Source organism: Scyliorhinus torazame, chromosome 8 (assembly GCF_047496885.1).
Source record: "Scyliorhinus torazame isolate Kashiwa2021f chromosome 8, sScyTor2.1, whole genome shotgun sequence".
NCBI classification, from domain to species: domain Eukaryota; kingdom Metazoa; phylum Chordata; class Chondrichthyes; order Carcharhiniformes; family Scyliorhinidae; genus Scyliorhinus; species Scyliorhinus torazame.
In genome coordinates, this window is record NC_092714.1 from 114,317,122 (window position 1) to 114,330,285 (window position 13,164).

The 13,164-nt window shown below is 49.7% G+C and overlaps 1 protein-coding gene across 3 annotated transcripts in view; it reads left to right on the top strand.

Annotated features, from left to right (window-relative positions):
* The window catches only part of ccdc191 (coiled-coil domain containing 191), an 85,796-nt gene that overhangs the window by 17,614 nt on the left and 55,018 nt on the right, over positions 1 to 13,164 (top strand). For 2 of the 3 annotated variants that reach the window (XM_072514052.1, XM_072514053.1), the window contains exons 4-6: positions 4,516 to 4,671; positions 6,484 to 6,662; positions 6,973 to 7,196. In XM_072514052.1, coding sequence (XP_072370153.1) covers positions 4,516 to 4,671; positions 6,484 to 6,662; positions 6,973 to 7,196 — 559 coding nt within the window. Of the gene's footprint in view, positions 1 to 4,501; positions 4,672 to 6,483; positions 6,663 to 6,972; positions 7,197 to 13,164 lie in introns of all 3 variants that reach the window. The other variant, XM_072514054.1, reaches the window with a different exon arrangement.

The following is a 13,164-nucleotide window of genomic DNA, read 5'->3' on the forward strand; positions in this document are numbered from 1 at the left end:
GGAGGAATAGGTCCAGACGACAGAAATTGCATATTGTGGGTCTGCCGGAGGGTGTGGAGGGAATAAGCACCGCGTTTCAAGGATGTTGGCCGGGTTGGTGGAGGAGAAGGTGCTGGTCAAGGTCCCAGAGGTGGATCGGGCCCACAGGTCTTTGAGGCAGAAGCCAAGAGCAGGGGAGCCGCCGTGGGCGGTGTTTGTGCGGTTGCACAAGTTTGTGGACAAGGAGAAGATCCTGAGGTGGGCCAGAGCGAAGCGAGTCTGAATGGGAGGGTAATCGACTCCGGATTAATGTGGATTGGCGCGGAGCTGGCAAAGATGCGTGTAGGATTCAACAAGGCCAAGGCAGTGTTGTACAGGCGGAAGATTTGTTTTGGGGTGTTGTACACAGCCAGATTCTGGGTAGCTTATGATGGTTGGGAGTACTATTATGAGATGCTGGAGGAGGCAAATGACTTGATAAGGGACCATGGGTTGGGGGAGAACTGAGAGGCAATGTGTGAGGGAGGATTAAGTCCGCAAACGTTGGATGTTCATAGCTGTTTTATATTGTTGAAGGGGGGAGATTTTAGAAGTTGTTTTGTTTTTGGGAGGAGGTTGTTTGTGAATTTTGGTGGGGGTTTTTTCATGTAAGGAGTGGGTTGGATGGGGCCCATGGATGGTGTCGATGGTATTGTCGTTATTCAGGGTGTTAGGGGCTAGTTGCGCAGACTGAGGAGGGACTGGTGGAGGTAGGGGTGATAGGGCGTGCAATGGGGGAGCCTTCGGGCGGGTGTTGCCACACTAATAAGCAATGCTAGTGAACAGAGATGAGGTGGGGAAGAAGGTCAAGAGGAATGGCCAGGTTGGGGGGTGGGGGGAAGGATTGTGGGGGGGGGGGGGAGGGGCGAATGCGACATGGTGGGTTTGGAGGTTGAGCATGATCATGGGTGGCGAGGGGGGCATTTTGGATGGTCCCAGTTCAGAATGGGATAGATGAGTCAGAGCTGATGGGGGGTGATGGCAGACAATAGAGGGGAATGGAGGCATAAGCTTCCGGTAAGAATTGTGACATGGAATGTCCGGGACTAAATGGACGATTAAGAGGTCTCAGGTTTCTTGCACACCTGAGGGGATTGAGAGCGGAGGTGATTTCTTTTTACAGGAGACACATCTCCAGGTGAAGGATGAGGTGAGGCTGAGGACGGAATGGGTGGGGTTTCACTCGGGGTTTGATTCAAAGTCAAGGGGGGTGGACATTTTGTTGAGCAAGCGAATGGGGTTTGTGGGTTCAGGGAAGTGCAAAACCCGTGGAGGAAGGTATGTTAGTTAATGTATACGTGCCTATCTGGGTCCATGTGGGGTTTGTAAAGGTGCTACTGGGGCGATTCTGGACTTGGATACGCACTAACTGATTATGGGTGGGGATTTCAACTGTGTAATGGAGCAGAAAGTGGACAGGTCGAGCCCCAAGTCAATGGGAAGGTTGAGGATGGCGAAGGAGCTGGGAGGGTTTATGGAGGGTATGTGGATGGTGGATCCGTGGAGGTTCAGAAACCCAGGATGAATAGAATACTCCTTCTCGCAGATGTATAAGGTGGATTCTAGAATCTACTTTTTTGTGGTGAGTCAGGCCGTGCTGATGGGGGTGGTGGGGGCAGGGTATGCGGGAATTGTAATTTCGGACCCACAGGTGGCTGTTGGACGAGATAGTTGAGGTGGATAGGAGATATTCAGAGCCCCACGAATGTGTTGTTGGCGGAGTGCAAGAGGTTGAAGGGGCAGTTTGACAAGTTGGCGACGGGCAAGGCGGTGGGCAAAGGGGGTGCAGTATGAATATGGAGAGAAGGCGAACTGTATGTTGGCCCACCAATTGTGGTAGCGGACGGCATCTAGGGAAATTTTATGGGTGCAGGTGGAGAATGGGGAGGTGGTGTGGAAGCCGGAAAAGATAAATGAGGTGTTTAGGGGGTTCTACGAGAAGTTGTATGAGGTTGGACCAGGTAGAGAGGTGGGGGATATGGGCTGATTCTTGAATGGGTTAAGAGTTCCCAGAGCTGAAGGAGGGGAAGAGACAGACATTGGAGGAGCCGCTGGAGCTAAGGGAGGTAATAGATAGTATCAGGATAATGCAGTCGAGGAAGACCCTGGGGCCAGACAGCTTTTGTAAGGTGTTTGCAACAGAGTTGGCCCCCCAGCTGTTGGGAATGTTCAGTGAGGTGGGGGAGAGAGGGGAGTTGCCAGCGACACATCTCAGGCATTAATTTCATTGATCCTGAAGAAGCGGAAGCATCCACTGGAGTGTGGGTCGTACAGGCCCATCTCTTTGTTAAATAGAGACGTAAAAGAACCGGTGAAGATGTTGGTGGGTATGATGGAGGCGTGTGTGCCAGTGGTAGTCTCTGAGGATCAAACTGGTTTTGTGAAGGGTAGGCAGCTCTCCAGCAACATCAGAATGTAGTTATGACTCCATCAGGGGGCGGTGTGGGTCAGGTTGGAAGAGGAGTCGTGTACGGGGTCTAGTCTGAGGGCCCTGGTGATAGCCCTGTTGCCGTTAGCACCAGGAAAGTAAAGGGGGAGTCCGATGGTGCAGTCAACAATCAGGATTATGGAACCATTTGAAGAAGCGTTTCAAGCTGGAAAGAATGTCGATATTGACGCCACTGTGTGGGAACCACAGGTTTAAGACAGGGTAGATGGACGGGATGTATGGGAAGTGGAGGGAGGTGGGGCTGGAGCGGGTTAGGGACATATTCTCGGAGGGGAAGTTTGTGGGACTAGACGAGCTGCAGGGGAGATTTGAGCTGCCGAGGGGAAGTGAGTTTAGATATATGCAGGCGCGGGACTTTGCGCGAAAGGAGTGGCAGACGTTCCCCAAGCTACCGGAGTACATACTGTTGGGAGCACCTGCTGCTTCCTGACAACTGGGGGGGGGGAGGCAGGATTGGAGATATATACGGGTGATCAGGGGAGCGGGGTGGGGCACAGGTGGTGAGGATCAAGAGTCAGTGGGAGGAGGAGCTAGGGAGGGAAATAGTTTGGGGGCTATGGTCTGAGGTGATGCAGCGGGTGAACTCGACCTCCTCCTGCGCAAGGATGAACCTGATTCAGTTCAAAGTGGTGCATTCACATGACTCGGGCGAGGATCAGTGGCTTCTTCCAGGGGGTGGCCGATGGGTGTGAGGTGCAGGCAGGGCTGGCAAATCATGTTCACATGTTCTGCAGCTGTGAGAAGCTGGAGAGCTTTTGGGAAGTGGTGTTTGGGACGCTATCTAAGATAGTGGGATGGAGGTTAGGCCAGACCCATTGGTGGTGATCTTTGGGTCGAAAGTGCCTGAGCTGCGAAGGGGAAGGGTGTTGTGTGGTGGCCTTCGCCTCTCTGATTGCCCGGTGAAGGATCCTGTTAAATTGGAGGTCAGATACCCCGCCAGGGGTGGCTTGCTGGTGGTGGACCTGCATGACTTTTCCGGCTAGAGGAGATTAAGTTCAAATTGAGGGGGTCGGAGGAGGGCTTTGAGGTGCGGTCGGAGCTGTTCATGATGTTATTTGAGGAGTTCTTCGTCACGGGGGAAGGTGAAATGGGAGGGGGAAGGGAGGGAATAAAAGGGGATAAATTGTACAAACTGTCGATTGTGATTTGATGGACTGTGTATTTTGTTGATGTTACAGGTGTTTGAAATCACAATCACTTCATCCTTCCACAACTTTTCCAAAAATATTTTGAGTCAGTTTATTAGATTTTGAGTAATGAACATTTAACTGCATCTATTAAAATATTAGGCATGCTTATGAAGTTGAACATTGAAACTTCACTGTTGTTGCCTCTACTGGTTTCAACTGACGAAACAGACTAATCAGTTGTAATGTGGATTATACGTAATACAAACTTTATTTAATACAGTTTTATTTAACTCACTGAGAGTTTAGCTATGTGCTTGTTTGAACAGTTACATATGTTTCAAGACTCACAACTCAAACTCAAAATACCAGTAGAGAGAATTGGCCAGTTCGCTCTGGAGGATGTGCTCTGGTCTGAGTTTTCAAACTCAGGTCTCTTCTTGCAAATGTTGATCCCAGGCTTATCAATGCTGAAATCTCGGAAGCTTCTTCTTTTTGTAAGGTTTTTAGTTCTTAGTTATAAACAATTCTTTAGTGTGTACACATCAGTTTTCCTTGAGAGTCTTGTTTTCGCTGTTTCAACACCAAGTGTTATCAGTGAAGAATCCAGATGTGCAAGTTGTTGTTGTTTTCCCCCCAGAAAACTCATTTTGCTGAGTTGCAGTTTTCACACACACACACAAATCGGTTAGCCTCTTTTACCATCATGCCTCGCGGCACAATGTTCGCCATTTCTCTACTTAGCATCACTTCTTAAAAAAAATTATTTATTAGAGCTTAAAGTAGAATGTCCCATTCTCATGTTTGAATTGGGGATCATTAAAGTTTATAGTTAATTGTTTATGGCAATAGCAGTGTGCATTGTACTAAAAATATCCAGTATAAACTGCCTGTCACAGTTTTTCAGTTCTTTCTATGTAGCTCAAGCGTTGCTCCATGAATGGATGAATTCCAAGATAAAACCAGAATTAGAATATGAAGAAACTGAAGAACAAGAACGCTACATTAGTAACTTAGAGGTGTGCGCATACTCATCACAGACGACCTCTAGAATGCCTGTATGTGAAAAATTTGATGGTGAGGCCATTTGTTGTGTCTTTGGTTTTTTTAGCTCTAAATTTTCAGACACACAAAGATTTTAATTGAAATACCAAGTGCTTCATCTATAAATATATATTTCAAGTTATTGTTTATACTTGTACACCCCTTTATCAATTTATTTCTACTCAAATTCAGTTCCTTTTGAATTATCTTCACAAAAGGCAGTTACAATGGTTCCCCCAGGGGTAATCCCTGCAGTGGCGCCGGCTCGCCATCCAAAAACTCCAGTAGGTTTGTCAAACGTGATTGGAGTTTCTGGAGGACGTAACTAGCAGAATAGCTAAGGGTGAACGAGTGTGCTGTATTTGGATTTTCAGAATGTTTTTGATGAATTTCCTCATGAGGTTAATGTGCAAAATTAAAGCACAGGGATTACAGGTAACATATTGGCATGGATTGAAAATCTATCTCCTCTGTATGTATTTGTTTTTAAACAGATAACATCAAAACATCTGTTTACCTAGTTTTTGCTCCCTTCTAGTTCCAGTTATCTATTCTGGATGTAGTTGCATCCTTGGCTTTGATGGATTGAAAAAAAAAGCTCCAGATACCCTTTAATGAATCAGTAGAGCAAAGGTTTAATGTAAAAAAAAAAAAAAAAAGCAAGTCTGGCCACCAATGATAAACCAGTTTGCAGCCCATAAAGCAAAAAGAATCTCAATGAGTAAATGTGATTGTGGCATTACCAAGAAATAAAGAACAGACTTCTGCTAAATAATCTTTTAAAAGGAAACAGGCATTTTAAAGTATTTTACCAGAAATTAGAAAGATCAAAACGAACAAAAAATAATACTAAGATACCAATTGGAAAAAAAGATGTTAGAATATTCCTTTTGTTTCAAAATATAGCTATTTAGAACAATGCAAGCAAAGTTACTGATAAGTGAAAATAGACATGACAGTACAATAAAACAAAGGCAGTTTGATGTCCTGGGGCGAAATTCTCCCCCAACGGCGGGATGTCCGCCGACTGGCGCCAAAGCCGGCGCCAATCAGACGGTCATCGCGCCGGCCCAAAGGTGCGGAATGCTCCGCATCTTTGGCGGCCTAGCCCCAACATTGAGGGGCTAGGCCGACGCCGGAGGGATTTCCGCCCCGCCAGCTGGCGGAAATGGCGTTTGTTTCCCCGCCAGCTGGCGCGGAAATGCGGCGCATGCGCGGGAGCGTCAGCGGCCGCTGTCAGTTTCCCGCGCATGCGCAGTGGGGAGAGTCTCTTCCGACTCCGCCATGGTGGAGGCCGTGGCGGAGGCGGAAGGGAAAGAGTGCCCCCACGGCACAGGCCCGCCCACGGATCGGTGGGCCCCGATCGCGGGCCAGGCCACCGAGGGGGCACCCCCCGGGGTCAGATCGCCCCGCGCCCCCCCCCCCCAGGACCCCGAGCCCGCCCACGCCGCCTGGTCCGCCGGTAAATACCAGCTTTGATTTACGCCAGCGGGACAGGCAATTTCTGGGCGGGACTTCGGCCCATCCGGGCCGGAGAATCCAGCGGGGGGTCCCGCCAACCGGCGCTGCCGGATTCCCGCCCCCGCCCAATCTCCAGGAGCGGAGACTTCGGCGGGGGCGGGGGCGGGATTCACGGCGGCCAACGACCATTCTCCGACCCGGCGGGGGGTCGGAGAATGACGCCCCTGAAGTCTAAAGATTTGAAAAGCACAAAGAAATAAATTGCAGTCATTTGCTGGGCCATAATTTGGACCAGTGTCTATGTTTGTCTTCGGCTTATTACCCACAAAAAGTCACCCCTTATCCAAGAGTTATTTATTACATATAATGCATGTATCATTACAGAATTGTACAGTTATTTGGAACAAGAAAAAGAGAGTGCTGCAGCAGAAACCTTCTTACAGCAACTCTTGGAGACAAAAGTGGTGGAGTCTGGCATCCTTGAGGATCTTGGGATCGATGAAGAAAGACAGCAGAAAAAGTACAAAGACCCTTGCCTCAGCATGGAGGCAAGACACCAACAGGTGTGTACCAGGTTGTTAAGAACAGTACTGTAGTTATAATCATCACTTAACTTATATTTTGGTCTGGAGAATTGAAATGTGCAGCCTATATGCTGTAGCACAAAAAGCGAATCATCTTTTTTTACTGCACAAGGATATAATTGATTTGAATATATTTTTAATGAAACTGCTGCTTTTAAGTATTTTGGGCGTTTTTTACTTTTAAGGGGACTTCATGTTTCTTTTCTTAAATTAAAAAACAAACAGAATTATCTTGAAACCATGTAGACTTAGATTTCCAGGAATAATTATTCCAGTCTATAATTTAAAGGTGAGAGAGAACCGTCTGAAAAGGCAGGCTAAGTTGGAGCAACAGAAGCAGGAGAAAGCCATGAAGAAATTTGCTCATGCTAAAGCTCAGCAGCTGCTACAAGATGAAGACAGAAGAAAAGCTCGACAGGCCAAGAAAGAGGAAGCACATATTAAAAAAGAAATGGTGCAATTACGGAAAGAAATGATGGAAAAGAGATACATAATGGGTGAAGCAAAGCGAATGTAAGTTAATAATCAGTCAAAGTAACTACTCCAAGTGTTTATAATACTTTAATTAATTATGTATTATTTGGAGGAAGGAGAAAATGAAGTTTAAAAAACATGCATCTCTGAAATTAGAATTTGGTTTTATTTTTCCATTCAGAATATTGTTTTCAGGAAATTATATCCTCTCCTTTAGTAGTTATTGGAAAATGCTTAATTTCTGTTATTAAGCTGTTCATGTTAAGAGTACACACAAAGGATTCTTAAAAAAAAGAGCAAATGTTTTGCTTCTTTCACCTTACTCCCTTGCCTTTCCATGTACTTTTATTTTTAAGTGGAAAAATCCATTGCAGAATTTAATGAAATAAAATTGCCTCCTTGGTACATCCAGGGGGACCCACATTGTCAAGGTAGTTTTAAGTGATCTATATTGGTAGTTTTAAATATTAGAAATATGGTATAGATTTAGGTGGTTTCATTTATTGTTTTTGTGAATCTAGTTAGATTCATGTTAAACAAAGGCGTTTGCGTGTATGGAGATTTTGGTTTCAGTTCAAACATGCGCTGAGAGAATATACGATGAGAAAAGTAAACACGACCTTAGGGAAAGAATGAGATGTTGCTTAGCAACCACGAGCCACTTTTAGGGAGCAGACCTTTTCAGTTTTGGTGTTCAGGATCCAGGCAATTGGAAATAGAAAGCGAGAGTGTGAACAGCTCTCAGTTCTGCTTGAAGCAGGAAAGCCTTATCGTGGGGTAATGAGCAGGAAAGCAAGTCCAGAAGTTAAAGGACAGTTAGTTTTGGAAACTATGGAATGAAAAAGAAGCCCCAGGAAATTTGAAGTCAAAGGAACACAGAGGAACTGCCATTGGAACAGGGTGCTGGTCACCGAAGCTAAATGCAGAGCTGGAAGTGCAAACCTGGGTAGGGAAAAAACAGACAGATTGGAAGCAATTGCAAGTGCGGTGGAAGTTTGGATGCGGTGGCAATTCAAGACAAAGAAATGCTGAAAGGATAGTTGGAACGCCTGGAGGAGGATCCTTGCTAAAACAGTGGAGAGGGAGCCTTGTTTGAAAGGATAGTTGAAAACATGGAGATGGTATTTTCTTTCCTTTCATGTACTAAATGATCTGTTTGAGCTGCACGCTGAAAAATACTTTTTACTGTACCTCGGTGCATGTGACAACAAACAAATCCAAGGATCCTTGATGAAAACAGCTGAGGGAAAGCATTGTTTGAAAGAAGATTTTAGAGTGAGACTTTTGAGAATGGAGTTTGGAAGCACTTATGTGACAGTCATCTGGGAGGATTTGAAGAAAATCCACAGAAGTTCGATTGGTGGCATTGACCACTTTATTTCAGAGTGGAGTGTCTCTGAACACAGTCAACTTGTGGGTTTAAAGGGACTGCGTATTGACCAAGACTATTATAGCACAATATATATTTCATAACCCATGTTACCCTTTAAATCCTGTGTACATTTGTGAAGATAAATGGGAGTGACGAAGTATTGTATTATAGTCAAGCTTTTCGTGGTTAATAAATGCTTTCTGTTGTCAAACATTAATTGGCATTCCTGTGACTCTGTTTCTCCACGTTTTCTAAAAAACGTAGAGGTTATGGGACTGGATTCTCTATTTCTGAGACTAAGTGTTGATGCCGCGTAGGATTCACGGAGTTCCACGACAGCAAAACTGGTGCCGCACCTGGACCGATTCTGCATCTGTTGTGGGGACCAAACACAATTGATTCCAATGAGAAGCGTTGCAGGATCTGCCGGTTTCGCGATTGACACTCAGAAGGCTGACAAGCTGCAGCCGCATATACACACTTCAATCCCCATACACACCATCCCAGCCCAGCAAACAAGATGGCAGCAAGCAGAGCAGCTCCACCTTCATCAACACCCTGTACCCTGGCCCGCGAAGGAGGCTGCCAGTCGCCACCATTCGCCGTGCCTGGGTGCAGGTGGCAAAGGCTGTCAATGCCACCAGTAACACTATCCAGATCGTCCAGCAGTGCCCGAAAAAACTGCACAACTCCCTCAGGGCAGCCAGGGTGAGTAGGCAACACTGTGCCCCTGGCACTAACCTGCGTCCCACACACCCGAAACTCGACGCCCCCCCCAACCCGCAGGATGGCAGAACCCCACACCCTGCACCACGTACTGGCACCCATACCAGCCGCCTGGCCGGGTACCCTGGCCACTGAGGCCACCAACTACCCACCCCCTGGACTGCATGCATCGGACTGTCGAACATTGTCGTTTTCTGTTTGCAACCCCCCTCCCAGGAGAAGGCCGCCATAATGGCCGGGAGAGGGAGAAGACAGTGGGGGGACCGCCAGACCTGTGGCACCTGACCGTGGAAGAGCAGAGGGCCCTGGACGTGGTCGGCGGACTGGAGGAAAGATAGGTCGCCGGGGTGGAGTTCAGCGGCGGGCGAGGAAGTGAGACCTGCTGAGTTGCAGTTCCCCGTGACACACGTGTCAACCCCCCCCTAACACCGCCCCATGCTACCCTCACCATCACCCCAGCTACATCCCTACACCATCCCCACCACCATCCCTCACCCTCATCCTCGCCTTCAACTCTCCTCGGCCCGTGGTCTAATCATGCTCTTGTCATGTATCTTGCAAGGACTGCTGGAGATGGGGCGGGTCCGTCTGGCATCCCCCGCCCCCAGCCAGTGCCACAGCTGGAGCCCCTATGTGAACCGACCACCGACGGCGAGAGCAGCTCGGACGGTAGCCCTCAACCTGAGACGCGGGACACCCTGGAGCTTGAGTCTGAGGATGATACTGACTTCCTGTCACATTTGTCTCCAACACTCCATCCAAGAGACATTCACCTCGGTTGGGCATTTAATGAAGAGGCTCATGGGACACTATCTGAAGCGCACCACACAGCTGATCTGGTACAGCAGGTGGCGGTGGAAACTCTCGAGGGGGTGGACGGTCGAAGGACAGGTCGACCCCAGGAACTAGCTCTGTCCAGACAGGTTTCAGGCTTCTGGTACGTACAGTCCTATCGATTGTGAAGATGCTACCTGGAAATTGCAGCAGCGTTTGTGAGCGTGGCCAGTCACAGCAGACCACGGCTGGGAAGGTTGACGGCATTGCCCAGGCGCTGGCCGACATGGCGCATACACAGAGGGAGGTGGCCCAGTCCCAGAGAGAGATGGCATAGTCACTGGTTGATGTGACACAGACCCAGGAGGTGGTGGCACAGTCACAGGGCATTCAGCTTGGTACAGCAACTGCTCGGCCCTAGATCGCAAGAAATTGCAGAGTGTGGTAATCTCAGCCCAATGCATCACTGCCATTGCCATCCTCTCATTGATTCTGTCTTCACACCCGGTGTCTCAGGAAGTCAGACAGCACTGTCAAAGACCCCTCCCACCCAGGCTTTGCCCTCTTCCAGACCCTTCCATCAGGCAGAAGATACACAAGTCTGAAGACCAGCACATCCAGACATAGGAACAGCTTCTTCCCCACAGCTACTAGACTCCTCAACGACTCTCCCTTGGACTGATCTGTTCCCTGTAAGACCACTATTCACGACGCCCTATGCTGCTCTTGTTTGGCCCTTGTTCCGCCTTTGTTCCGCACTGTAACCAATCACTATTTGTTGATGTACCATTTGGCAATGTACTCTGTCGATTATTCTTTTGTCTACTTTGTATGTACTGTGTACGTTCCCATGGTCGTAGAAAAAAACTTTTCACTGTACTTCGGTACATGTGACAAAAATCAATCAATCAAAGTGACGCAGTCCCTGATGGAGATGGTCCACTCCCTGTGCTCCATGGCTGCGAGCATGCAGACCCTAGTTGAGACCAGAGCGGGCATCCAGGACTGGCAACGCCAGGAGGCGGGGGAGCCTCAGAGGATAGCTCCGCTTGCACCTCTGTCCCATGGAGTAGCCCGGAGGCCATTGGCATCCCGAGGGAGGAAGAGGTGATGGGACCCATGACGTTGATTCCCACAGGGGAGGTGTCGGAACACCGCAGCACCTCGGATTACCCCCTTCCCCCTCCTTGTCTCTGGCGCATCTGGCGGGCAGTGGACTGAACAGGGCGCCACCACGCCACCTGGGACACCCGAGCAGCAACCGGGCCCATCCAAACCCGGTCGACCCAGATGACGTCCGCCAACGGGGCCAAGCTCGCAGGGTGGGAATCGCAGCAGGCCACCTACACTCCTGCTGTATCGTCTGGGGATCTACAAAGACGTAGCGTTAGGGCCGGTAAGGCCAGAACGTTAGACACTAATTAAATTGGCATGAATGGGCAGCCCGGTGGCGCAGTGGTTAGCATTGCTGCATCATGACGCCGAGGTCCCAGGTTCGATCCCGACTCTGGGTCACTGTCCGTGTGGAGTTTGCACATTTTCCCCGTGTCTGCGTGGGTCTCTCCCCCACAGCCCAAAGATGTGCAGGGTAGGTAGATTGGTTACGTTAATCCTTAATTGTAAAAATGAATTGGGTACTCTAAATTTTTTTTTTTTTTAATTTAAATAAAAAGTTGGCATGGGTGCAGGGCACAGTTTTGTGATGGGGCTAGGGCACAAACCTGTATATACGTTGTCACATTAAGCACCTGTTCACAGAGTTGCAACCTGTCTTGGTGCTCTGTCAGAAGGGTGTGAGGGGTGGGTTGGTCTGGGATGGCCAGAGAGGGGATGCGGAGAGTGGTGGGGGGTGAAATGGGCGGACATTGTGGTTGGCCTCGGCTCCCCTACCAACCCCCCCCCCCCAACCACTGGAACGTCCCCACTGCCATCACCCCAGGGATCTGATGGGACCATGTGATGGGATGGCCAGCTCACATGCAGGGATCACCCAGGGTCCACACCCTGTAGTGCAGCAGGTATGTATCACGGAGGGGATGGAGGGGGAGGGGGGGATGTGAAATGCGGTCAGTATCCCTGGCCAGTGTACTCCCACCCCCTTCCCAATCGTCAAGTGTGCCAGGATGAACGCGACGTACACACTGCCCAGGTATCGGGCACAGACGTGCTTTATGTGCACCTGATGGTCACATATCAGCTGCACGTTCATCGAGTGGAACCCCTTTAGGTTTGTGCAGAGCGGCCTGCCATCTGCAGGTGCTCGTAAGGGGACATGCATCCAGTTGCTTCCCCCCCCACCCCATGCATCCTGATGGGCTCGGTCCACGTGAAAATTGATGTATTGAGCAGCCTGAGCATATAGGGCCTCCGTGACAGCACGGATGCACCTGTGCACCGAGATCTGTAAGATCCTGGACAGATTTCTACTCGGTGTCTGGAAGAACCACATGATGTAAACGTTCAGGCCGACTATCACCTTGATGGCCACCGGAAGTGAGTGTCTTCCCTCATAACCCCGTGGTGCCAGTTGCGCCATGATCTGGCATATATGTTGCATTTCTCCCTGCTCAGCCGGAGTACTCAACGGATGCCCCGTCCGGCAGGTCCTCGAATGACAGGCGCTGCCGGTACACGCGAGGCCACATGCAGCGCCTCCTTGGCACCTCATCCTACTCCTCCCTGGCTTGTTGGGTGGCTGGCTCTCCATCTTAGACGGCTGTCCCCCTGCGGCACTCTCCGCTACTGCAGGGCCAGCTCGTACAGCCGCAGGGCATCCCCCAGGGCTGCGGCGACTAGCAGGAAGGATGACATTACTGGTTGAATTCCAATATCCAGTCTGGTGTGTACTCCTGTGCCCAACCAGGTGCAACGGGCTACATGATGGCCCCGGTTGGCACAATGGGCTCTGCCAATGCATGTTATCACTGGGCCCTCATCTCCGCACACTGGCCCCTGGCCCCGTCGTTGCCCTGCACCGTGGGGGTCTCTGGCGCTGACGGCCATCCTGGTGCCAGAGGTACCGTTAACTGGTGCTGCCCATGCCAGCAACGTGGTCCCCACCTCCCGCCCCATAGGGGCTTCAGTGGGTGTTGTCCTGGGTGGGCTGCCAGATGCCCTGCGGAGGGGGGCGGCCGG